Genomic DNA, 26,879 nt, shown 5'->3' with positions numbered 1-26,879 from the left:
ACAGAGGGCAGGCAGCCGCCCAGGGCTGTGCTGTCCCGCGGAGGCATCTGGGCCTGGTGCGACCAGGAAGCTTCTCCAGCCCCACACACGGGCTCACTCCTGGGGACCTGGGCGCTCAGGGCCCCTCTGCCCATGTCAGCGGTGGCTGCCCAGCCCCACGGGAGGAGCTGTGAGCTGGAGCCCTCCTGGAGGGCGCCCACATACCTGGCTCTCCTCTGGACGAAGCCGTGCCACTGCAGGGAAACCCTGACCTGGTCATGTCAGGAGGGGACGTGGAGCCAGGAAGATCAGTTCAGAAACACAAGGGGACTTAAAGTTTTATTAGTCGAGAGCAAGAGAAAGCTGGCCAGGGAACAGAGGGACGTGAGAGCGCTGGGCCCACTCACAACCAGGAGAACAGAGCTGTGCCGTCCTCCACCAGCTCCCTGTCCTGCCCCGCGAGCACAGAAGCCGTCCAGCCTTGGGAAAAGCCAATGAGGACAACCACCAAACGCCAAGCCAGAAACTAACGCGGGACCCGCTCTGGACGCACATGCAGCCCACTCAGGTGGCACTCGCCCCACAGCACACGGCACCCCGCCACCGCTAGCCCCTCCCGCCCACCCCAGGCTGGGACCCTATTCAGCTGCCGCAGAGGAGGACGCTGGGATGAGCTTGGGTCTGGCCTGCTGGGGCGGCGGGACGTCCGGGATCTTCTCCCCGTGCTTGTACACGCTGACGGTGACGTCGATCTTCTCTCCCCCGTACTTGTTCTTGACGTTGATGCTGTACTTCCCTGAGTCCTCGGAGGTCACCCCCTTGATGGTCAGGCTGACGTACTTGGCCTGCTCCACCTTCACTGAGAAGTGCTCGCTGAGCTCCAGGCCCAGGTCATTCTTGAACCAAACCACCTCAGGGTCCGGGTTTCCAAACACCGTGCAGGTCAGATTCAGGGTCTTGGGGGGACACGGGGGGGGGGAAGGGAGGTCAGGCCGTCTCCCCGGGCTCATGGTCATCGTCACAGTGACCAGTCTGCCAGCCTGTCCCACACCAGGCAGCAAGTCACCCCAGACCGCGTCAGAGAGCACCGCACAAGCCATGAGAGCCCTCCCTGCTCACTCAGAGAGCCCACTGGACACCCTCAGAGCCCACTGGACACCCTCAGAGCCCGCTGGACACCCCTCAGAGCCCACTGGACACCCCTCAGAGAGCCCACTGGACACCCCTCAGAGAGCCCACTGGACACCCTCAGAGCCCACTGGACACCCTCAGAGCCCACTGGACACCCTCAGAGCCCACTGGACACCCCTCAGAGCCCACTGGACACCCCTCAGAGAGCCCACTGGACACCCCTCAGAGAGCCCACTGGACACCCTCAGAGCCCACTGGACACCCCTCAGAGCCCACTGGACACCCTCAGAGCCCACTAGACACCCCTCAGAGCCCACTGGACACCCCTCAGAGCCCACTAGACACCCCTCAGAGCCCACTGGACACCCTCAGAGCCCACTGGACACCCCTCAGAGCCCACTAGACACCCCTCAGAGCCCACTGGACACCCTCAGAGCCCACTGGACACCCCTCAGAGCCCACTGGACACCCCTCAGAGCCCACTGGACACCCCTCAGAGCACACTAGACACCCCTCAGAGCCCACTGGACACCCCTCAGAGCACACTGGACACCCCTCAGAGCCCACTGGACACCCCTCAGAGCCCACTGGACACCCCTCAGAGCCCACTGGACACCCCTCAGAGCCCACTGGACACAGCTCAGAGACCTCTCCCTACTCACCTCAGAGACCTCTCCCTGCACACCTCAGAGACCTCTCCCTGCTCACCTCAGAGACCTCTCCCTGCACACCTCAGAGACCTCTCCCTGCTCACCTCAGAGACCTCTCCCTCCTCACCTCAGAGACCTCTCCCTGCTCATCTCAGAGACCTCTCCCTGCACACCTCAGAGACCTCTCCCTCCTCACCTCAGAGACCTCTCCCTGCTCACCTCAGAGACCTCTCCCTGCTCACCTCAGAGACCTCTCCCTGTTCACCTCAGAGACCTCTCCCTGCACACCTCAGAGACCTCTCTCTGCTCACCTCAGAGACCTCTCCCTCCTCACCTCAGAGACCTCTCCCTGCACACCTCAGAGACCTCTCCCTGTTCACCTCAGAGACCTCTCCCTGTTCACCTCAGAGACCTCTCCCTGCTCACCTCAGAGACCTCTCCCTGTTCACCTCAGAGACCTCTCCCTGCTCACCTCAGAGACCTCTCCCTCCTCACCTCAGAGACCTCTCCCTGCTCACCTCAGAGACCTCTCCCTGCTCACCTCAGAGACCTCTCCCTGTTCACCTCAGAGACCTCTCCCTGCTCACCTCAGAGACCTCTCCCTCCTCACCTCAGAGACCTCTCCCTCCTCACCTCAGAGACCTCTCCCTGCTCACCTCAGAGACCTCTCCCTGCACACCTCAGAGACCTCTCCCTGCACGCCTCAGAGACCTCTCCCTCCTCGCCTCAGAGACCTCTCCCTGCTCGCCTCAGAGACCTCTCCCTCCTCGCCTCAGAGACCTCTCCCTGCTCGCCTCAGAGACCTCTCCCTCCTCGCCTCAGAGACCTCTCCCTGCTCACCTCAGAGACCTCTCCCTGCACAGCTCAGAGACCTCTCCCTCCTCGCCTCAGAGACCTCTCCCTGCTCACCTCAGAGACCTCTCCCTGCTCACCTCAGAGACCTCTCCCTGCTCACCTCAGAGACCTCTCCCTCCTCACCTCAGAGACCTCTCCCTGCTCACCTCAGAGACCTCTCCCTGCACAGCTCAGAGACCTCTCCCTCCTCGCCTCAGAGACCTCTCCCTGCTCACCTCAGAGACCTCTCCCTGCACACCTCAGAGACCTCTCCCTGCACACCTCAGAGACCTCTCCCTGCTCACCTCAGAGACCTCTCCCTCCTCACCTCAGAGACCTCTCCCTGTTCACCTCAGAGACCTCTCCCTGCACAGCTCAGAGACCTCTCCCTGCTCACCTCAGAGACCTCTCCCTGCACAGCTCAGAGACCTCTCCCTGCTCACCTCAGGGACCTCTCCCTGCTCACCTCAGAGACCTCTCCCTGCTCACCTCAGAGACCTCTCCCTCCTCGCCTCAGAGACCTCTCCCTGCTCGCCTCAGAGACCTCTCCCTGCTCACCTCAGAGACCTCTCCCTGCACACCTCAGAGACCTCTCCCTGCTCACCTCAGAGACCTCTCCCTGCTCGCCTCAGAGACCTCTCCCTCCTCACCTCAGAGACCTCTGCCTTCCCACAGCTCAGAGAGCCCCCCGCACGCCCTGGGACCCCGCTACACGCTCTGACAGCCCTTCCCGTTCACAGTCCTGGGAGGGCAGGTGTGAGGGGCCCGTTTCGTGGCAGCCCACCCAGACGCCAAAGGAGTGGCTGGCTGAGCCCCAGCTGGGAGGGGCTGGGGGTCAGGAACGCGTGGGCACGAGCTCTGCATCTCATAGCAGGCGTCCCTCCAGGCCCCAGCCGTCCCTCCAGGCCCCAGCCGTCCCTCCAGGCCCCAGCCGTCCCTCCAGGCCCTCCGTTTCAGAAATGAGTCCTTTGCCAGGTCCCCTTCACACCCGTGTCCTGCCAGCTGGCAAGCTGGAGCAGCACCTGCCCTCTCAGGGCCTGTGCAGACACGCTCAGCCTCTGACGACGCGGCTGCTAACTTCTCAACTGCATCTTTAGGCAAGAGCCCCTTCCACTCTGTCCAGGGCTCTCTGGGCTTTCGCCAGCTGCTAAAGGGAAGGTCTGTAATTTTTGCATTTTGGCCTAATAAAATCCTCCAAGTATCCATGTCCCTGTGACATTGAATTGGAATCACTGGAGCAACCAGAGAATTACCAATTAAATATCAGTAATTCTACTGACAGGCAACCAATTAAATCTGCCGTCAGAGGTTTTCATTACGTACTCCAGAAGGACAAGTGGAGTGAGAACTTCCTCATGTGTTCATAGACGCTGAGACTGCTGATGCACAGGGGGCTTTCGCCCTCATGGGGGGTGTGGGGCAGTGCCCACCTCCTCCTCGCTCACTATTCCCGAGTGGCCGTGGACCAGGGGCGTAGACTGCTGGGCCCTGAGGGATGAGGAACGCTGGTGCCTGATGCCACCGCCCTCTGGGTCTCAGAGGTGCCGTCTGAGGATTCAGAATACCCAGCTTAGCTTGGTTTTGTTTTCAGTGCTGAGGATTGAACCCCGAGCCTCGCACACAGGGGGCAGGCACTGCACCCCTGAGTAGTGTCCAGGATCCAGGGCCACTCCATCCTCCTACACTGTAGGGATGGTCACCATGGCCAGAGAGAGGCAGGATGGTGGGGGGAGACTGCGGTGACCTGCAGGCCTAGTGGTGGCACGTCACACGCTCTCTGGAGCTCCCCTGCCTGCCCTGAGGATGGGGTTGCACACCCCTGCGTGGCTGCCCTCTGCCCTGAGGATGGGGCCGCGCCCCCCTGCGTGGCTGCCCTCTGCCCCAGCTCTCACCTTGCCTTCCATTATGGTCACCACATCAGGCAGGCCTCCAATCACCTTGCCACGATCTGCAACAGGAAGCCACTGTGTTGGGAAGGCACTGACAGCACGTTCCCTGGCACCACGTGGCACCAAGGTGGAAGTGGGAGGGGACAGGAAAGAGAAGGATGCATGCACGGTGGAGAGGAACCACAGGCCAGGGCAGGCAGACCAGAATAGCAGACCCTGTTGAGGGGCAGGCGACAGGCTGCAGAGGAAATGTGGGATGCGTGCCCGAGGGTGACAGAAGAGTGCCAACCCATGACCCGGGAGGAGGAGAGGGGCTGTGGCATGGGGAGCAGGATTTTGCAAAGGCGGGTGGAAGACAGGAAGGAGAAAGGTTCAGGTTAAGAAAAGCGAATCTAGATGGAGGCTGGACATGCTTGAATGGGGCAGGAAGCTGGCCACTTATTGTCTGCACACCAAGTCAGTCACGGGAAACGTGCACCCTTTGCACCCAGGGCACATGCCGTCCTGTTATCATCCCACTTGTACTTACTCTTCTCTGCAAAAGCCGCAGCCCTAACACCGCGGGGAGGAGAGAGAGAGAACAGACATGCTGCTGTCAAAACGCACCACACAGAAGCACAGGAAGAGAATGCCCCTGCTTCTCTGTGCAGTCTCCCTCAGTCCCCAAAGACACCAAACCCCACTGTGCGCAAGCCCTTCAGATGAAGAGGACTGGTGTCTGCATAGAACCTGGTGCATCTGGTTTCCTTTAAATCATCCCTAGACTGCCTGTAACTCCTAATGCCAAGTGGACCCTTGGTAAAGCGCACTTACACTGAATTGTTTTAGGGATCATGATTAGAAAAAGTCTGTGCATGGTCAGCACACATGCAATCTCTTTCCAAGTGCTTTTTACCGCCGTTGGCTGAACCCAGGGATATGGACCCTCTGCTCACGAAGGCCAAAGTTGACTTTTCTGATCTCTTCCTCTGCCTTTTCTGTGATGGGGAGCACCAGCCAGATGCTGGGTCGCAGAGGGAAGGCCGCAGGCAGACTCACCAGGTGGAGAAACTTACTTTCTTTCACCAAATTCACCAGATCACATTGAAGACTTTTAAAGTGATTCTGAATTGGTGGGTTTGGGTTTATCTTACTTGTGCAGATGTGACACATCACTAGCAAGCGCTCATTTGAATCTCTAAGACTCAGACAGGCATGCGGAAACCCCCAATCATTTGTGTCAAGGTTGTTGTTTGATGTGTCACCATGATTTCAATGACTTCAGAAATTTTATCATTTAAAGTAAGCAGGGTCGTGACAACTCTGAAAAGCTGACTCATGAATGTGTTTCTGGTTTAGGCTGCCCTGCTACAGAATGAACTACCTGAACAGCACATTCCCGGGGTCACCTGGGCGTTCATAGACCTTCCCTCACATAGCAAAATGCCCTGAGCCAGCCAGACCACGCTCTGATATAAAAATAATCATGCATGAAGGTCTTACTTGAGTTGTTGGAACTCCGCAAAGGCTTCATCGAAGGCTGCAAGGAAACAGTGCTCATGTTACTAACTGTGGAAGAGCTCACCTCCTGTCTGCAGATGTTCCACTACAGATTTGATCAGCAGAAATGATCAATGACCAAACGAGTAATGCACTGCCCAGAAGAGATTTCCTCTGAATGAAGTCACACACTCGTGAAGGGTCGGCACATCTCCTGTGTTTGGGATCTGAAGGGATCACTGGGTACCAGGCATGGGTAGATAATGCACAGGTCTCTTACCTTGTCCAGAGAGGTCGAGTGAGCGATGATGGTTGTCTTTGCCATCAAAAATCTCAAAAGTGTATTTGCCTTTGTCCTTCTCGGTGGGCTCACAGATCTGCAGCCAGGCCATCTCCTCACTGCCTCCTATCCGCATGTGCTCGCTGGACGAGATCTTGGCATCTCTTTAAAGAAGCCACAGCAACACTTCGATTCAGTTTGCATGTCCGACGCATAGTGCCGGGGGCAACACTATGTGGGGTCTTGCTCACTGATGCCAATGGCCTGGAGATGTTCTGGCTACTACAGTTTCACCCAGAACATCAGCAACTCAAACCTGAGGCTTCCTGAAATTACACTGTACTTAATTTTAAAGATGCATTAGTATATAATATACACCTGTCACATGATCAACCTCAAAATACTTCACACAGCATGGCAGCTCCTCGGAAAGCTGCAAATGAAACTCTGATATGCCGCAGCAATTGCACTTATGGGAGTACACTCCAAAGACCTGGAAGGAGGGGTGCAGGCAGATACGTGTGCACCAAGCTCACAGCAGCACCGCACACACGGCCAGATGTGTGCAACCCAACCATGTCCCCTGAGAGAAGGATCAGCCGAGGTGGTCTCTACACATGGCGGGATTTACTCAGCCCTAAATGGATAGGGAGCCTCCGACCCCGGCACAGCCTGAGTGAACCTGAGGACGCCAGCTGGGTGAAACGGCAGACACAGGGACAGCCACATGGGCCCCACTCAGAGGAGGCCCTGGGACAGAGGTAGGCTTGGGGAGGGCCAGGGAGCCGGTGTTCCGTGGGGACAGAGCTTCAGTCCACAAGGTGAAGGAGCTCCGAGGAGCACAGCAGTGCCCGCTGCGCTCCGTGTCATCGTGCTGTCAGCTTGCAGACGGCCGAGGCGCTGAGCCCCCTGTGTGGACCTACACAGGGTTTAAAGCTTGACCAAGGACTAGGTGCCAGCCCTGCCTTCCAGCTTGGCCCCTAGGCCACACTGTGAGGCCAGCCTGTTCGGACAGGCCTGCAGAGACCACCTCCAGTCACTGGGAGATAGGGGGTGAGGGAAAGATTCACAGAAGTCACAGTCCTGGGCACAGGGAAACAGACTAGGACGCAGGTCTCTCTCCACCCAGCAGCTTCAAGCAGAGGCCACAGTAACTTTGGCCAAGTAGGGGTTCTGCAGAGAGCCAGCCCTGGAACTCACGGTGTGTCTTATCACCCTGGGGTTCAGGGGGCTGCAGGGGCCAGGCCAGGAGGCAGCTCCTGGGCTCCCACACTGATCTCAGGGAATGGGCTCCAGACAAGGAGGAGGCCTCTGACCTGTCACTTGCAGAAGTAACAGGGATGAGGTAGCACCAGCCTCACAGGGCTGATAGGAGCGCACTAGACCAGGTCCACCGTCTGGCACAGAGTGGTCATTCAAGGCACAGTAGACATCTCCCTTTCTTTCATTAGTGCCCCATGCCAGGAAGAGCTCCGAGGAAGGGTGGGAAAATCTCACGAGACGACCCCTGGGCAATCTCTCTGCAGATGGCAGGGTCTGCAGTGGTCCACCAAAGCCTTCCTAAGGACAGCCCAGGCCCCGTAGCCCTGCTCAGTGCTCTCTGTCTGCAGTTGTCACCTGATTGCTCTTTTAATAGCCAAGTAGAGCATCTACTTTTAATGGCCAAGCCTTGCGTCTCAGTGATGGACTACAACCACAGAGCAGATGAACACACAGCTCAATGCTCTTTAATATTCAAACGGTAAAACGTAGCTAAAAGTACATCCTTTCCAGTTTATATAACACCTTGAGGCCCAAAGGTTATACTTGGGTTATAAAACTGCTAAAGAAGTGCCAGTTTCATTGTATAACAAACCCTGTTTGGAGAAGAGCAAGCAGAAATAATGCCCCTTTAACAAGTCGGGAATTTGCAATGTTTCTGCCTCTCTGTGTACCTAGTGACTCTTCCCTGGATGCTGCATGTGGTGGTCAGGCCTGTGCACTGTGCCCCTGACTGTCTGGGATGAACACCCTTATGAGGCTCCCTGTCACTCACGAATGCCTGGTAGGAACTGCAGACTCCATTCAGTTCCCTGCTCCTCACTTACTAATTGTGTGGCCTTGAACAAGGGACATTTCTCTCACTAGGCCTGAACTTCCTCATCTCTAAAATGGGGCATCAATATCCAAGTCATCGGGCATCTGTGGCCACCACATGAAACCATGTGTCAGGTGTTGGGCACAAGTGCCACAAGCTAGGGCTGACATCGCACATCCACACGACTGTGTGTGCCTGTGCAGGTGTGTATGGGCGAGTGTGGTCTCCAAACCCCCAGACCAGCACAGAGCATACCCCTCGGACAAGCCAGACAAGCTGAAGGGGTGTAGCCTCTCCAGGCATGGACTCCATGACCAGCCCCACCATGGCCAGATGCAGGGCACAGCTGCACCTGTGTACAGCTTTCCATGAATCACACTGCCATAAAAGAGGGGGCCTGGGAGGCCGAGGCAGGAGGATTGCAAGTTCAAAGCCAGCTTCAGCAACTTAGCAAAGCCCTAAGAAACTCAGCAAGACCCTGTCTCAAAATTAAAAATTAAAAAAAAAAAACCCCACTGGGAATGCAGCTCAGTGGTTAAGCACCTCTGGGTTCAATTTCTGATTAAAAAAAAAAAAACAGAAGGAAACAGAGAAGAGGTAATAGATCCTGGGTTCCAGGGGGTTTGATTCAGCTGGAGAGAGATTCATCGTCTTAACAAATAAGTCCCATAAACAAATACACCACACAGCGTACCCAAGTGTTAGTCCCCTGCCTCCAATACACTTTTCCACCAAGATCCTCCACACGGATCTGTAAGGAGTCTGCCCGGTGCTGGCTCTCACACTGCAGAGCACAGCAGCGCCAGTTCCAAGCACGAGGCACCAAGCTCTGAGGGCCATACTGTTCCGTTTCTAAGCCCAGCATCCAAGACAAGGCTGTAGTATGCCAAGTCTCAACAGAAAAACACAGGAACACGTAGTGCTTTAAAACTAGGAGTTGCTCATAGCTAGACCCCCTGGACAAAATAATACTGTTTAAAATCAATCATACTGTTTATGACCATGTTTGCCTTCTGAAATCCAAATTAGGCAAATGCAATGTCCAAAGGCACAGTATGGACACCCAGGACAGAGATGGGACACCCTGGAAGCACAGCCCATGGACATTGCCCTCTGGCCTCTGTCGGGTCACGAGGGACAGCAAAGCAGCACTGGCTCCATCTGCCCCTCCTCAGGTTCCCGCATCAGCAGCTGTGGGGTCCGGGGATGGTGATCCCAACACAGATTCCCTGGGACTTAGATGCCACCTGCCTGGTCTCGGGTACGAGCCTGCAACTCAGATCTGAAGGGCCAGACCCCGGTGGCTGAGGGACAGCTCAACGCAATGGCTCTATCGGTGCCAGGCCCCGCCCAGGTAAGCGGGACAGAGGCCATGCTGCTCGTGTGGCAGGACAGTGGCCTCTGCATGATTTCAGTTTGGCATGTTGGGCCCCGGGTTCCTGATGGAGCTGCTGGGGATGTGCACCCCGGCCTCCAGGTGCTGCTCCCTCTTCCCTCCCTGCTCGCTCCCAGTGAGGCGCACCAGGAGCAGCCCGGTGCAGGGGGAAAATCTCAACCGCAGGAGTCACTCCTTCTCCTTTGCAGGTCCTCCCCACAGCCACACGGCCCCCACCCCAGCCCAGGGCTCCCGATGACTCAGAACTGAAATCGGGAAGGTCCAGGCAACGCCGTGGCACCCAGCCCCGTCCCGGCCGTGCGCCTGGGCTACGGCTGCTGCCCAGTACTCACTTGTGGTACCAGTTGACCTTCATTTCCTCTGTGAAGTACTTCATGAAGCACTGGAGCCGGATGCCCTCCGGGGTGCACAGGATCTTCAGTGGAGAGGCAGACGCCCCTGCAGACACAGAGCCACGCAGGTGTCGGGGAGCAGCGTGAGCCATCCACAGCCGCACACTGGGTACTGTGTGTGGAATACTGTGGAGGTCTTAAGGCTTCCACATATAAAGTCTCTGCTTGGCAGTGGTGAGAGGGGAGTCAGGCACTTGCCATAGGCTGTCACACACTGTTGTAACCACACTCTTTATCTTTGCTGATCGCACAGCACACTTTTCTGGTGAGGGATGCCCTAAGTGTGTGCCAGCCCCCAGGTCCTACTCTCAGTGACACTCTCTACTTCAAACACACCCCTCCCCAGGCACACCCGCTGCACTCGGCCGTGTCCACTCTGACCCTGACACTCCAGTGTGTCCACCAGCACCCCCATCCTCTCGTTGGAGTGTGGTGAACTATGCAGCCAAAGACTTTTGCTCCACATTCCCGTGTAATATTCATTCTCTACATGAGCATTGGCCAGGCCAGGATGATTTGGAAAGCCCTTTGCTAAACACATTAGAGACTCAAGGCTTTGGAAGAGGATGGGCATCTGCCCCTGGCTGCTTCGCTTCAGAGGACGAGCCAGAGGGCACAAACGTGCAGCGTGGAAAACACTCATTCATTGGCCTGCATCCTAGGTGTCGTGGAAGGCCAGCCAAGGAGTGACACTCGGCAGGAGTGACGGGGTCAAGGAGATGGGGGCCTGGGGTCAGTCCTCCAGCACCAGGAGTTCCTGGGTGAGAGGACAGAAGAAAAATCTAAGCATCACCCCTGGTGGTCCCCAGCTGCGTGCCCTACGTGCACGAGAGGCTTTCTGGGAGGGTGAGGAGAGGCTGCCTTCCACGGGCCTGGTCTTCTTCCCAGAGAGAAGAACACGGGTCCAGCACAACCAGGCGGGCTTGCTGGCAAAGCTGGACAGTCTCCCTACCCCACTGCCCGGGGAAGGCAGTGGGGACAGACAACCTCACAGGAATGCCAGAGACGGAGTGTGAGACTGCAGTGGACCCTGTGCTCAGCCGAGGGCTTCTGCTGGGGTCCACGGCAGCTGGCTGCCCATGCAGTTAGACCTCCTGACGCCTAGGTCTCGGTTACTGCATCAGAAGATGCAGATTATGACCTCTCTAAAGAGCCTACATAGTGAAATCACTTGACTATCAGCATAAACCACTGTGTAAATATATTATTATTGAGTTATTAACCCATATTTTTCTCTCACAGTTTCCACGGGAAGGCAAATCAAGAGAGAGAATTTATTTGCAAATTTAAAATTAATCTAATGCCTGTGACACAAAGCCAGAGTTTTAAAATTTCATTATTGCTATTTATCATTCGAAATAAAGATGCTGATAACAAATTTGGATAAAGCAACTGTCCAGATTAACCAAGGCATGTTGGAAGAGGTAATGAATTCTGATTTTAAAGCAAAACACTGACTCCAGAGCCAACGTGGAAAAGCGCTGAAGGGAGCATCATGGAGCTGCGTGCACTATGGCCCACCAGCTCCGTCCCTGGAGGGGCAGATGCCACCTCAGGCAACAGACTTTAGCATGCAAAGTGACTGGAGAAGTAGAGGGCACTTGCTTACCACAGACCCGACTCATGGCCAGAATCATGTCCTCGTACACTGGAAGGGAGAAGGGAATGCACCGTGACCACGTGTCCTCTCACAGAAAGCACCCTTTCCAACATTGCATTAGACGCCAGAAACCAGGACGTTCGTTTGAAAAATGAAGCATGAAAAAAGCAATATTCATCCCCAAAAGGCCCAAGTGGGCGATAAATCCTTCTAACCTAGTCTCTTTCAAAGTATGGGCAAGAACACTTCATTCAGCACAAATCCAGCTGTAGGTTTAATGAACCTCTCCGTCACAGCTGCCAGCATTTCAGCTCTGTTGGTGTGGGGTGAGCTGGCTTCCCGTGAAGGGTCCAGATGACATTTCCCCTAAGCTGCGTAGAATCACACATTTCTCTAAAACACTTCAGCAGCTCTGAATGCAATGAATGTTTCCTTCTATGAGTTTCTGCTGCAGAAAACAGTGTGTGTACCCGCTGAGGACACAGGAGCACGCCCGTCTCAGCCAGTGTGTACCCACTGAGGACACAGGAGCATGCCTGTCTCAGCCAGCTCGTCCTGGGGACAGGGCGATTCCCGGCAGGATGAAGGGTTCCTTTTACCTTTGCCAGCTATGTCAAGGGTGGACACGTCTTGACCTCTGTCATCTTTCAAGGTCGCCTTGTATTCACCGTGGTCCTTCTTGGACAACTACAAATAGAGCACACCCCATATTTATGTACGATCAATATGTTTGGGGCACAAAATGTAGCAAATGCTAATCCATTTCCTTGCAAACTATGGAATTTCAGAACACACACTGGAAGACAATGCAGAATTCAGGGGTTACCAGAAAACCTAACTTGCTTGGGTTCTCTGATTTTACTGAGCATCAGTACCTTTGGTATGAGCAGCTCACAGACCCCCTTCTCCAGGTCAGGCATGGTCTCAGTCTCATACAGAACATCATCCTTGAGCCACTTGAAAACCGTTTCTCTCTTGGTGTTTGCAACCTACGAAACAGAAATCTTCAGTGTAGCACATGAATCACTCTGGCTTGTGGAAAGACTTTAGGACTGCAAATTAAAGGTCTTACACACACACACACACACACACACACACACACACACACACACACACCATACTCTCAGACAGAGGCCCATGGATAAGCCTCAGGTGTGAGGCAAGTGCTCTACCACTGAGCTACACCCCGGCCCTTAGCACTTCTAATGACAATACTTTCCTAAATTCCCACTTCACAGATGGGAAGTCATTTTGGACCATGAAATCAGACCTTTTGGTTTATGTGAAGTGCCTCTAATCAGGACAAGTCATCAGCGGTGCATCTTATTTATAAACAGCTAGACTGTCCTTGGAGCGTGTGAAACTACCCAGTGGCTGCTCCCAAACAGCGTGACGCTCCAGGTGCCGCCGTGCAGAGTGGGAGGCAGAAAGAGGACTCTCCCTCTCCTGAACGCCTGTCTCTGGCTGAGAAGCTGGGCTGGGGGAGCCCAGGCAGGTGCTCTGCACACAGGCCCCAGGCTGCGGGCGGTGAAGAGCGTTCTCTGCACAGGGGAGCTGTGCTCTCCCACTCCAGGCTGGCAGTCTGCATCCCTAACCCACGCCGACCAGGAGACAATAGCAGGGTTGGGAAGCTCAGATGCTTAGGAAACATACTTGGTGTGACCAAGCGGCCACGCAGCAGCTGTGTGCACTGCCGTCATCAGCAGCAATGCCCAAATACAGTCCCCATAAAGCAGGGGTTCCGCCTGCCCAGTCACACTTGCCCCCAGTTTGGGAGCCTGCCTGGCACAGTGTCTGGGGAACACCTGGGGACAAGTACACAGGGGGCTGGGAGGCAGGACCTTCCTCTAATGTCACAAATCATCCTCCCCATATTTTGTCACATACATAAAGTTTAAAATAGCCATCTGCCACAGTATCGTTAGATGAAAACTCAGTGGAAGACTGGTCCACAGAATTTCAGAATTGACTTTACTCATGTAAAGTCAGTGCATTAAATTGCAAAAATACTCAAATCTCAAGCAATATTTATTTGGTTTCTCCAACATCTGAGTTTAAAGGTTGGTAAAGCCTTTAGTCAAAGACACAGGGTAGTTTGAAATACCTGCAGAGAGTAATACCCACTTAGGTGACATCAGAGTCCCCAGGGAAGAACTCTTATTTTTGCTGCTGCCCATGGCTGTGCACGTCCCTGGGTTCCCAGTAGTCAGAAGAAAGAGAAGAGCCAGCATACAAGCACCTGCCCCCGTGTGTGCTAAGTGCTGACCACCTAGTGGACTGATGTCTAGAGGATGCACACCTTCCCACACATGGTGACCATTGAGGAAGCTGCTGTTTACCAGCGTGAGCAGCTTAGTGAATAGCTACCCTTGGCCATCCAGGGGCATCTTCCTTTAACTACCTGAAACGCTTTCACTTGTTGAGGGAGCCCTGCCGAGGCAGCTCTCCGGCCACTTCTTGGCAAGTAAACTTCTTTCATAAGTGTTTCTGCACACCTGCAATCCCAGTGGCTCAGGAGGCAAGGCCCTGGGCAACTTAGTGAGACCCTGTCTCAAAATAAAAACTCTCTAGGGATGTGGCTCAGTGGTAAAACACCCCGAGTTCAATCCTAAGCACAAAAAGAAAAAGAAATGACTTGTCTTTGAATATTCCTATTAAACATATTAGGGCAAGAAATTCACTATAAAATACTAAGTAATTTTTTATAATAAATGTAGGATAACCTTAAGCATATTAAATGCCAAAGCTTTAGCCCTAGTTTTCACTAAGGAGAGATGTGTCAATAGGACATTGAAAATCAATCACCAACACTAGCGATGGTCAGGAGATGGACAGTTAAATTCTCCCACAGATTTCAGGGAGCGCGTGGGTCCCGGGTGCGTCCAGCTCTGCCCCACTCTCCCCCCGCTCTCCCCCCTCCTGGACAAGCCTCCAGGCGCCACCCTCCTGCTCTGCCCGTGTCCAGCCCTCCTGGCCCCCAGCCTCATTCTGGATGTTGTACAGGACACTGGTACTGTACGGTGCTCCCCTCCAGGGGCTTTGGTACCTGGCAGCTCCTGCTCCTGGACTTCGGGCCACCCTTCACCTACTGTCCTGTGTCCTGGGCTGCCCTACTCGGCTCTGGAGTCCTCCCCTTGCTGAAACTCCCTGCTGGCTCGTGTCTCCCGTCCCCTCAGACTGCGATTACGTTGAGGAGAGAGACCGTGCATAACGGACCTCTTACCCCCACCCAGCCTAGTGGCAGTCACTGAGTGGGCGAACACGTCACAGGTTTCCTGGGGAAAATGAATCTAACCAAAATTAAAGCTGATTAACTGCTGAGTTACTGAAACTTGAAAAACATCACGTTCCCAAATGTGCCCGGTGAAGTTCTGAGAGCAGTGCACAATGGGTGGACTCCGTCAGGGGCTCTCTCACAAACTCACCTGCCAAAACTTAAACAAGACCCACTTGAATCTTGTCTTGCAGGTCACCATCCTGCCATCTTCTCACAAAGAAGGAAGGGCAAGACCTGAATGCCGAGTCCTCAAGGCCACCAGAACCAAGCAGTCCCTCTGCACACACCTGAGCCAGACCACAGGGCCCAACCCTCAACCTCTGCCAAGACCAAGAGTGTCCCCTGTCTGCTCCAACTTGGAGCCAGGTCCTCACCTTACACATCAGCCGAACCTCACATTCTTCCGTGACATCCCAGTGCAGATACTCAGCAAAGTGAGGGCCTAGGGCGGAAAAGGGAAAGAGCTTATACCCATGAGTAAGTGTGTATTGTACAGATGTTGAATACACATATGTGTGGTGTGTGCTTCTAGCTGTGTGTGGATATACACATGTGTGTACTGCTTACATACAGCGCTTCCGTTCACTATGAAACTGAGTATTTTCACGGCCCTGAAGTCGACCTGGCTAACAGCTTGACCTAGAGGTTTTGTTATGCATGTTTGTGCGGCTTTTAAAATCAAGGATAGATTATGTACATTTGTTTAAAATCTCAATCACTTTTATTTAAAATAAATGTAGAAGCAATATATTAATAATACGACTCTCATCAACACAAAAATGCAAAGCAGGGTTAGAAAGTAAGTGTCAGCTCCTTTCATAAAATCACATTCGACACACTTGGCTCAGATGGAGACGGGCTAAGAGCCAGAAAATGACAGGCCCCTGGTTCAGATGGAGATGGGGTAAGAAGGAGAAGCAGAGCCAGAAAATGACAGGCCCCTGGACCGTGAAGGCCATTACAGCCGTCCATCTGACTGCTGACTGGTCAGAGGTTGCACTGGGTGAGGTGGGAGACACGATGTGGTCACACCAGGGGTCACGGAGTGGGAGTGCGCCCACGTGTCTCACACTGTGTGGAGTTGCCAACATGTGTTATAAAGCCAGGGAGCGTTTGGGAAGGACGGCGTGCAGAACACCAGTTAGTCAGCAAGTTGGCACAGAGACTGGCCAGATGGACACTTTCCCCATGGGCTGTGACAGGACACAGGAACAAGAGCGTCCTGGGGTTTCAAGTTAGACGAACAGGCAGGGTGCGCACAAAGCAGAGGACAGAGAAGCATCCAGGTTCCCTCGGCCACGAAAGGGCGTGGCTTTGCCACTGAAGACGCAGAGTCCTGAGAGGATGCGAGGGCTCAGACCCCCGTCCCGGCTCCCTGCTGCGCCTCGGGGAGGCAGCTTACCTTGCTTCCTGAGAAACTCCTTCCTTTGAAACTCAGCCTCTTCTAGGACGGTCCTGAAGGCTACGGTCAACATCCAAGAGAGAGACATAAGCAGGTTGGCTTTCCCCTACTGAAGAATTTTCTTTGACACTGAAAGTATGCAATACAGCGTACCATCTCCAATAAGAACCAGGGAAGACTGACTCTTGGCTTTTCCATCCTGAATCTGCACAGTGTAGGTGCCTTCATTCTCAATGGTGAACCGATCCATCACCATCTCAATGACGCCAGTTGATTTGTCACACTTGATTCTGTGTGTCTGCAAGTAAAGGGACAGGGAGTCACCCCACGGAATCCCTCTGGCTCCCTCCCTGCACTTAGAAGTTGCATTGACTATTGTGACTTAGGGGCTGGTGCTGCAGAGTAACACACAGTGAAATGTCATCAACTCAACCTCTGGTGGACCAGGGACCAAAGAGCAGGAGCCTGCATCCTGACAAAGCCCAGGTTCCCTGGGGACACCCCTGGAAGTGCCACCCCACACACTCATGCCCAGCATGGACGCCTCGTACCCAAAACAAGCATCTGTGCAAACAGTTAAAATCCAACAGAGAAAGAAGAGACCCCACGCACAGAGCTCCGACTGCGCGGCCCTCATCACGGTGGTCCTCAACCCCTGGGGTGCACAGCCACAGCCTCCGCAGTGCCGCCCACGTGGGTGCAGCAGCTCTGCTGAGCAGGGATGCAGCACAGCAGGCTTCTGACCTTGCCCCTGACGCCGTCCAGCGCACTCCGGATACAGATGGGGCGGGCCTCCTCAGGGAGGTCTGGCCTCCCTGCCACCTTTGCTCTGTGTGGGAGCTGGAGGGAGGCCTCACCTCACCTTTTCCAGTGCAGCCTGTCCCCAGCCCCTGAGCCTCAGTGTCCGTACCCCAATGACAATCTGGTGGCCCTCTTGCCCTTGACCCGCTCGAGCCCCACTTCTTGTGATAGTCCCCAGGGGAGAGTCTCCAGTCACCTTTGGGTGAGGCTGGATGCCCTCCTGTGGGTCTCTGTATCCCCCATCCAAATGTCTCCTTGCTGGCTCACTAGCAATGGGTCCTGCAGAAGCCGGCACCTCTTATCTGCAACCTCTCCCAGCACCCAGCACTGCACCTAGCCAGCAAAAATCACCAATAAAAGTAACATCATGAGTAGTCAGCCCCCGCGGAGAGGCAGCGGCTCTCCCTGTGGCCTCCTGCAGCGTGGCCTGGCACTGGGGTTTCCTTGGGGGCATCCTAGTCCTTGAGCCTTCCTCTCTCTCCACCTGTGAGTTCTGAGCTGCCCGAGGCCCTGCAGAAGGAAGCAGCTCCCTCTAGGTGCCTGGCTGGGACAAGCATGCACATGAAGACGCGCCAGGCAGGACACGGGCCTCAGGGATACGCACTAACAGGGAGACTAACAGGTGCAAAGTCACGCTGCAAGGAGGGGAACAGGGACCGAAGGGGCAGGCTGTAGGTGAGGGCCACGGGGCTGCCAGAGACCAGGTGAGTCTCCCAGATCAGGCTCAACTGGGAGGTTGCACCAGGACCTTCCCTGTCCTTGACACTTCCCTTCCTTCAACAGCCACCCACTCCCCAACCACACCAGCATGCCCTGAGCACACAGCCCATTGGGTGGCCCTGGGTGGTGACCTTCAATGCCTCCAGCCTAGCCACACCTCACATGCCCTGAGACTCTGCCCTCTCGCTGTGTGATGAGCCACAGACACGGGAAGGTTTTATGGTTGCTCATGTGCTGAGGTGTTTGATTCACCCCTAGATAGTGCACCATCTGAAGTTAAGCAGGGGTGGTGGAGGAAGAGCCACACCCACGTGAATGAACAGCTCGTCCCAAATGCAGCAGGAACCTGGGGGAGCCCAGACTCAAAGGGCAGGGCCCAGGGCACCTCCTGTAAATCACAGCAGGACTGACTCCTCTGCCTGACCTCCCACACCCCGGGGCCTGAGCTAAAAACAAGCCATATTTGTCAAGGATGTCCTGGTTTTAGGCATGAACGTGGGGGCCTCAGGAGCAGAATGAAAGCCCAGCCACCTGTGTGAGCCCCCGCCTCCGCACCTCCCCTCAGGCTCCACAGGGTATTCCTACCTGCCCTCTATTCCCACAATGTCCCTTTCTCATTAAGGCTGCTTCTGGTTTTTATACCCAAACTCCAGTGGCAGAAGAGAGACGCCACAGCAGAAAGCCACCAAGTGAGGAGCAGAACACTTCCAGCCACCCCTGGGTGCATACCGTCCTCCGGGCTAACTGCAATGCAGCTGTTCCGAATATCTGCAGTGCGACTTCAGGTTTTAAGAGAATAGAGCCTGCTCCCCCACCCCACGCCTCATCTTCATGAAACCTCAAATCACCTGTACAACGACAGTTTCCAACACTCACTGTTGAAAACCACAACACGTGGGAGAGAGCAGGACCTGTGTTCTAACGTGACCCACAAGGGGAATCTACATGACAGAGGGTGGGGCAAAGGGGAAGGCGTGGTCCCGCCTGTTTTGGGAGGGAATGAATGACAGAAGCACAGCAGCAACACTGACCCTCCACCTTGGAGCTGAAGCAGTGTGAGACCACACCTGAGCCGGAGGAGGACCCCTGACCCTGCGAGGGGCCCACCCAGGCCTGGAGTCTCCAGCCTAGCAGACTCTCCTCAGCTCTGCTGAGCGTGAAGGCAGGATTCTCACCCACCAGACCCTCAGCAGTGCCACAGTCTTTTCTGCACTGCAGTATCTGGGCAGATTTCAGAAAAATAATTAGGTTTCTTGCTACCGCCATTACGTAGCAGATAAAGTTCAATGATTCTGTGAGTGCCAAAAACACAGGATTTTATGTGACCTTCACAAAGCAGCATCAGTCTTCAAGTGTAAAGGCTTCCTGTGGGTTGCTAATTAAGAAGTGAAATAGTGCACCACATTCCAAAGAGTAGCCAGGCAGCCAGGACACAACCTCTAAAGATTGTAGGAAAAGTTAATTAACGTTCTGCAAATGGGGCGCAATTACACTGAATTCCGCTTCATCTCTTGGCGTGATCTCTGCTCAGAGAGACACTTCTCTGGCCACCCTATGAGGCAGTGCCTCCCGAAGATGGCTCCTGTACAGCTGGCTTTCCTGCAGCCCAAAGAATCTACGTGCTGTCCACTAGCCAACTCTGCCACAAGTCCTAAAGCAGGCTGTGATTCCCTCAGGACAGACTGAGCAGATCAGGTGATAAGTACGCGATCCTCGTCCATGTGAGATTTCTATCTGAAGGACTGCAGTTGACCCCTCTTGGCTTTGCAGAATAGCAGGACTGAACATGAGGCGGCCACTCGGGAGAAGAGAACTGGGCTGCCCACATGGCCTCGTGACCCGTGCACCTCGAGCGTGACCAGGGCATCAGGACTTGGCAGGCCAGCTGAGTGCATCACTGACACTCACTCAGTGTTAAGAGAAGAGGGGTCAGAAGAGCTCACAATGGTGGGATCCGAGAGGCACCAACCCCACCACCGGATAATACAGACCCCTTCAAATAGGTGGTCCCCTGACAGGGTGCGCTGGCATGCTGCATCAGCAAGAGGGAACGGATCCCACAGGACCAACACCTCAGAAAGCACAGGAGGACTCCTGAGGGGCCTACGGGAATGGTGAGGCTCGTCTTACAATTAAGGCAGACCAGGGCAGAGGTCCACAGGGCGGCTTAGCCGCGCCCTGGCCAGATCAATGTTCCACAGGAAGGCAGCAGGGTGAAGCTCCAGGGGCTGCCTCTCCGGGGACGGGACGCAGGAAGGGTCTCAGGACGGAGACAGAATGCAAGCCCTCCAGGCCACCCCCAGAGGAGCTGCCCAGTGGGGACGTTTCCCCAGGTCCAGAACCTCTTCATAAGGCTGAGCTCCGCGTCTCTAGAGCACAATTTGTCGTTTTTGGATTCCAACAGGCTTGGATTTCAAAGACTACTGAGTCTCATCCAACCCAGAGCAGTCTCTGAGCACCTTGGGGACCCGCCATCTTCACTGTCTTGTCAACCCCCAGTTTCCAAAGCTCAAAAGGAAGGGGACACACAGAATGCTGACCCGAAGCGCTCCAGGCACTCACCTCGCTGTCTGAGACCTCTCTGTCATTAATGACGAATCGGAAGCTGGCGGCTGGCGATAATTGCTCAGCCTGGAGCCAGAAGCGGACCTGGCCCTTGTCGAAAATCTCGTAAGCTAATTCTGATTTCAGAGGGATGGCTGCAGGAGGAAGGAAACCTGAAGTCAATGCCCTGTCCTCGTGGGGAGGAGCACAGCAGCCTGAAACTCGGGACGCACAGCCCTGGAGAGCTGCACTGAGCTCTGGAACCAGGACTCGAGGGTGAGTCGGCGAGAAGCCTGTGCTTCACTGACGCCTCGCACCCCGTTCTGGGGGCCCCTTCAGGGTGCCGTCTACCACTGCAGCTGCCTGTGTTCGTCCGTGCTCAGTGCGACTCGGGACTGAAGACAGCATTTGATAGACACATTGTTGCACCTCTCCAGAGTATAAAGAGGCACTTCAACTGTAGTTAGAGCCCACAGGCTGGGACCCGGGTGGGACTGCGCTGCCCTGGGGAGCTGCCCCGTGGGCTTACAGGTATGCAGCAGGGCAGCAGATTACTTACTGGGATTCCTTATCTCATTGCTCAGCGCCATCAAACGCTCAAGCTCTAGAAGGAAGAAAACATTTTAATTAATTTTGACCTGTGCATTCAGAAGCCTGTAAATAATAGCTAAACAAGAGCAGAGACTCTGTGTCACCACGATCTACTGTGAGGATATGGAAGAAATGTGAACTGACATTGAGAAGATGGAGAGGACACGCTTGCAGGCTGGGCTGGGATAGAGCTCAGTTGGTAGAGGGCTTGCCTCCCATGCACAAGGCCCTGGGTTCAATCTCCAGCAGCACCAAAAATTAAAATAAGATAAGAAAGAACACACTTGCTCAGGAGAAGCAGAGGGCAAGGCTGAGCTGCATCGTGGGAAGGAGGAGCTGGGCAGGCAGGCAGCTCCCGGGGAGCTAGAGGAGCCCTCGGGGAGAAGACAGGGGGCCTAACTCCAAGGGAACTCTCCCTGACCTAACCTGGCTGGGAATGTGCTGTTTCCTCCCCTTCAAAACTTCCTTCTTAGATCTGTTAACAAGAAAGCGTACACGTGGTCAGCCCTCCAGCCCTGACCTGTGCTTTACCATGAGCACAAGAGAGCAGACGACTCACTGCTCTCAGAAAGACCCGAGCAGAGTCGGGGCCACCAGAGCACGGAGCCACTTCTCCATTCCCCTCTACTTCCTTCCTTCCTAGATCAGGAATCAGAAATGAGATGATGGCCACCAATGTCTGAGCACGTGTATTTGAACTGGAAAATGCAAACTCCATCTGGCTGTTGGTCTGACTGTAGGACTGACTGGCTTTCCCATTCAGATTTCCTGGGAGAATGTTCCACAGGCTGAATGAGGTACACCTGCAACTCCAAGGTCTCACCTCGAGTGTGGTTGAAGTCTACATATAGTATAAAACAAGGTGGGAATTTCACCCTTTGCTGTGATTTAAAATGAAAATGGAAAATGTCATATGAAAACTCACAAGTGCAGAGGACCACGTCCACTTTTCAGAATGATTCAAGGGTGTTTTCTGCAGACAGAATTGTTTGAGCCAGGGCCGGCACAGGCAGCCCGTGTATGTGCAGCACTAGGACCCAGAGCACGAGGCCAGCGCCCTCTCCCCCACCGCTCTTGCTGCATCGGGCTCACTGCATAAGTTCTCCTGGATGCAGCCACTGCAGAGCCACACCTGACGTGTCCCCATCATGGTCTTCCCTGTGCTCCCTACCCAGGGCTATGACTTGAAGGTGCCCCCAGGTTCATGTGCTGGGGATGTAGTCCCACTGCAGTGGTGCTGAGAGGTGGGACTGTGTTAAAGCCATGTGCCAGGGGTGGGCTGGATACCAAGAGAGCGGGGGCTGAATTAAGGAGGACCTGGGCTTCCCGGGTGACACCCCCTTCAGGGGACGGGAGGCAGGAAGGTCCTCCCAGACACAGCCCCCGATCTTGGGCTTCCAATCTCCAAAACCATAAGAAAATAAGGCTCTGTTCCCTACGAATCACCAGTCTGTGGTGTCTGCTATGACCAGGAAGCCACCGACAACTCAAAGACTTGCCTGTGAGCCTTACAGTACCCGGGGAGCCTGCACCCTGCAGAACTAGCTGAGCCGCCTTGGCCTCCAAGGCCCTCAGAGGTCCTGTGACGCTACTGTGGGTGCTGCAGAGCGCCCGCCCCACGGCTGACCTCTTCACAACACCCAGGGCTGAGGGAGCAGGGGAGGGGAGGGCTGGACAGGAGCACAGAGCCGCCCGCCCCCGGGGGTGGGGATAAGGACAGCCCCCTGCCTCAGGCCTTTGCCTATGAACTCAGTGGACAGCGCACCAGGCCGACTTCTCCCCCACCCCAGCCCTCCTCCACCGTCTGCACTCTCACCAAGAACACTGTGAAACCTGAGCCCCCACGGCTCTGTGTGGCAGACACCACCCACTCTGGATTTGCTTGATTGTAAATTTTGACTCTTTTGAATATGCCGCCTTTGGCCTCCAACAAACACCCCTTCTTTAGTCAAACAGGTGGATACAGAAGTCGGTACCAGAATCGCTCTTTGAAAGCATGAATAAAACCAAAACAGCAAGCCCGCGCCATTTAGACATTACCTTCCTCATCCAGAACAAAACTGGAGGACACGCCATCTGTGTCACTCACGGACACCGAATAGGTCCCCACGTCCACTTTATCTGGATTCTTAAAGTACAGCTTCGAGCTGGAAACAGAGACAGAGCTGCGTGAGCTCCTGCTGCTGTGTGGGATGTCCAGGGTTCCCAGCACCGGCCCCGGGGGCTCACTGGTCGCCTTCCGTGTGCACGCCGAACCGCTCCTCATCGGCTATCTCCTCGTAGGACTTGCACCAGGTGAACTGAGAGGCGTCCGTCACTTCCTGGCAGTCAAAGCTCAGGTAGATGTTGCCTTCCTCGTCCACGCCAGCGCTGATCTCCTTCGTGCCTGCAGAGCAAGGGTGACTGAGCCTGGCAACAAGTGTCCTGTCTTCTGAGGGTGGTGGCACAGGTGAAGAGCGTCTCTAATCAGCACTTTCACTAATGTCCACTGACCCAGATGGCCGAGGGGGAGCCGAGCACTCAAGGGAGCTCTGGACTGGCTGCTTTCAGGTCACCACATTTCTGTCCACTTCCTTTCTGTGTCCAGTACTATCTAGAAGGCCAGGGGCTGCCTCTCAGGCCTGACCCCTTTCTCCCTGAGGCCTAACCTGCCCTCACCTATGCTGGTCAACTTCACCCACACAGGTGATTATCTTGGTTCTGGGGAGTACTGCTTGTCTGCTGAGTCCTCCCAGGGGTGGAGCCATGGCCAACATGTGGCCAGCCAGAATTCAGCTCTTAGAAATCAGGATGGGATCTGTCCAGGGCACAGTGGTGCACATCTATTATCCCAGTAGCTCGGGAGGCTGAGGCAGGAGGATCATAAGTTCAAAGCCAGCCTCCGCAATTTAGCAAGGCCCTAAGCAACTCTGTGAGACCCTGTCTCTAAATAAAATACAAAATACAAAAATACAGTGATTAAGCTTCCCTGGGTTCAATCCCTGGTACCAAAACAAAAAAGAGGGGAGGGGCACAGCTCGACCTCTGCGGGAGAGCAGAACTGAGGCCACAGGATACAGATGCTCTCAAGCATGGAGAAGTCACAAAGAGACAGCAGAACTAAATGAACAAGAGTCCACAGGACAGTGAAGGCCCCAGAGGACACAGCAGGGTCTCTGCAAGTGGCTCCACCACCTCCCACAATACAAGCTGTTAGAGTCTGTAAACAAGTCAGGATGGCGCCTGGCAAATGTTAGAGTCTGTAAACAAGTCAGGATGGCGCCTGGCATTTTGCAGAGGGAGTGGTTTGTGCAGTAACGCCAGCGAGCCATTAAGTGTGGAGATCCTTTATTGGTTGACTGCTATATCTAGTTTATGTTAATTAGATAAGCTGTGTGCAATGTATATATACCCCTCCTGTCCTACAATAAACGGCTCCCACTCCTGCTGTATCAGTCTACACAAGTTGCTCGTCACCCCCCGTTAGTTTGCTGCAGCCGGCCTGCAGCAACAAGCCACACACCTGCACACAGATCCCAGGAGCTGTCCTGCCCAGGGGTCTCCTTTTTATAACTCCTGGGGTTTTAATTCATTGCAACCAAGAAAATACCAGACAGCTTCATAAATTTCTGATCTAAACTCACAGCTACACCAGAAGCCGCCTTCCTTCCTGAATGTCATGATGACCAAGCCCTGTCCCCCTGCCCTGGGTCCGGAGCACGAGCAGAGGTGGAGTGCGACTTTATTTCCTGTGCTTTCTGCAGGGGCGCCCTTTCCCTCACCCAGCCCCCCGAGCAGCCCCCTGCACGCGCCCCTACGGCTGCTCCGCGGCCTTGGCAGCTCTCACCTGGCCTGGCCTCCACCAGCACCGGCTCTGACGTGTCGGAGGGCCTCCCCGGCCCACTGGCGTTCACGGCCCTCACTCGGAACACGTACGTCCTACCTCGATGCAGGTCACAGACCTTGAGAGGACAGGGGAGTGTCGGCGTGGGTAGAAAACACCGACTTTGCCATGCTCACGTCTTGAGATGAGCATACCTTCCCTCCTTTAAATCGCTTTTCTGGTTGGAAAAGCTGCACTGACCGAGCAGCAGAGAGGGAAAGAGATGCACACCAGGCCCATCTCGCTTCAGGAAGAAACACGTTAGGGTACCTAGCGTTCTCTTCTGCACATTTTAAAGCACAACTAAATCATATTGCAATCTGCTGTTCAGATTTAACTATGTTAAACTATGTTTGACACAGGGCTAGGGGGCGAAGTATTCTCTTAGGTGATCTGTGACTGCAAAACGGTCACTTGGACACATCAAAACAAAGTTAGCTACTTCCCCTACACAGACATGCGGGCCGTCCTGGGTGGAGAGTGGGGTTCTCAGAGCCCATCTCTTCACCCACCAGAAGCTCTTCCCAGGGGGCAGAGGGCACCGTGAGTGAGCACCCAGGGCCTGATGCAGGCGTGGCATCTAACCATACCCCAGGCCCACACCAGGAGGGACCACTGGGCAGCTGGCAAGCCTCCAGGCACAGGGGCCTGCAGGACCGAGGACAGCTGTCATAGCCACCCAGGGACATACGTCCCAAGTGCTAAAACAGGAATGTTTGGAAAGAGGACAGAGCCACGTTCACTGTGTGCACTCACATCAAGTGACGTCTATCCGTGTCACCTGAGCTATGTAGAGAGCTGTGGGTGGAAGGGGCATGACACAGCCTACAGGTCACCGCTGCCGAGAGCTCCTGGGTCCAGATGTCAACATGGACTGTGGCAGTGCTGGACTCTGTTAGACTGCGGCATGGCCAGGAAAAGGGCAGGCCACACAGCCCCTGCCACCACCTCCCGGGCTCTTCCTGCCCGGCCAGGTGTTCCTGCCCTCACTGTGCAGAGCCCAGAAGGGTCAGATCCAAGCCACCTGAACAAGTTCCTCAGGGGCTTGAGCAAAAACACCTTCAGGTAAAAGGAAACCATGAACGAATCACCTTCAAATAACGATTTGGAGTTGCCACCTCATTCACCGTCTTCCATTCCCCAGAATCTTCTTCCTTAAAATCCACCAAGTACCCAGACACAGGACTGCTGCCCGCATACACGGGGGCCTTCCACAGCATGACCAGCGAGGTGTCCCGGACCTCACAGAAGGTCAAGTCATAGGCAGGACCTGCAGAGCCAATTGGACCTGTGCTCAGCCAGCTCGCACACCCTGACCTCTGCCACAGGCAGACGGGCCGGGACCTCCCCATGTCCTCCTCATGACACCGAGGGCTCGCCCTTCCTGGAAGGACTGTCCTGATGCTGGCCTGGGGCTGGGGAGAGCCCAGCTCTGCTCTGCAGCACCCCTGGCCTCAGGGAGACAGTGGGTGTGCAGCCACGGGCCCAGGCCAGCAGGTGGCATCAGAGAGAGGAGGGCAGAAATGGGCAGGTGCGCGCTGCAGCCACTGGCGTGGAAACCCGAGGCCAGCTAGCGCACGGCCCCTCAGCCCTCTACAGCACCAGGTAGGCCTCGAGCTGTCTGCTGCTGATTCCCAGCCCCAGCCGGACTGTGGACAGGAAGGGGAAGCTGCCCAGCAGGCGCCATCTTAACTAGAACACACAGGGTCTAAGCAAGTCGGCAAGGTGCCCCCTGACGGCCCTGGAAAGGAGAGGGTCTTCTCCGGACTTCCCTCAGGGCCAAAGTCGGCTTCACTAGAGCAGGTAGGGCAGAGAGAAGGAAGGAGGGCAGGGGAGGGGGCGCTAGAAAGAGGAGGAGGGAGGAGAGATGCCTGCTGTGTCCACTCCCGGGGGCCTGGAGGCTTCCCCCTGCCGCCCTCTTCTCCTGCCTTGGGCTCCTCTCTGTTCCCAGGAAGCAGTGGCTGGGGCCACACCC

General features: G+C 55.1%; 1 protein-coding gene across 10 annotated transcripts in view; it reads right to left on the bottom strand.

The window, feature by feature from the left end:
- Positions 1-310: 310 nt before the first annotated feature.
- The window catches only part of Myom2 (myomesin 2), an 83,459-nt gene continuing 56,890 nt past the window's right edge, over positions 311-26,879 (bottom strand). For 9 of the 10 annotated variants that reach the window (XM_078030726.1, XM_078030728.1, XM_078030727.1 and 6 more), the window contains 18 exons: positions 25,996-26,174; positions 24,869-24,983; positions 23,272-23,428; positions 23,083-23,189; positions 21,011-21,055; positions 20,470-20,606; positions 16,540-16,684; positions 16,387-16,446; positions 15,359-15,426; positions 12,583-12,696; positions 12,307-12,394; positions 11,717-11,755; positions 10,048-10,153; positions 6,243-6,406; positions 5,966-6,002; positions 5,013-5,035; positions 4,487-4,542; positions 311-935 (listed from right to left, as the gene is read on the bottom strand). In XM_078030726.1, the coding sequence (XP_077886852.1) occupies positions 618-935; positions 4,487-4,542; positions 5,013-5,035; positions 5,966-6,002; positions 6,243-6,406; positions 10,048-10,153; positions 11,717-11,755; positions 12,307-12,394; positions 12,583-12,696; positions 15,359-15,426; positions 16,387-16,446; positions 16,540-16,684; positions 20,470-20,606; positions 21,011-21,055; positions 23,083-23,189; positions 23,272-23,428; positions 24,869-24,983; positions 25,996-26,174 (1,958 nt within the window). In that variant the 3' untranslated portion in view covers positions 311-617. The remainder of the gene's footprint in view (positions 936-4,486; positions 4,543-5,012; positions 5,036-5,965; positions 6,003-6,242; positions 6,407-10,047; positions 10,154-11,716; positions 11,756-12,306; positions 12,395-12,582; positions 12,697-15,358; positions 15,427-16,386; positions 16,447-16,539; positions 16,685-20,469; positions 20,607-21,010; positions 21,056-23,082; positions 23,190-23,271; positions 23,429-24,868; positions 24,984-25,995; positions 26,175-26,879) is intronic. The other variant, XM_078030733.1, reaches the window with a different exon arrangement.

Source organism: Ictidomys tridecemlineatus, chromosome 14, assembly GCF_052094955.1.
Source record: "Ictidomys tridecemlineatus isolate mIctTri1 chromosome 14, mIctTri1.hap1, whole genome shotgun sequence".
NCBI lineage: Eukaryota > Metazoa > Chordata > Mammalia > Rodentia > Sciuridae > Ictidomys > Ictidomys tridecemlineatus.
The sequence above is the reverse complement of the archived record's forward strand: the minus strand, read 5'-3'. Positions and strand labels throughout refer to the sequence as shown.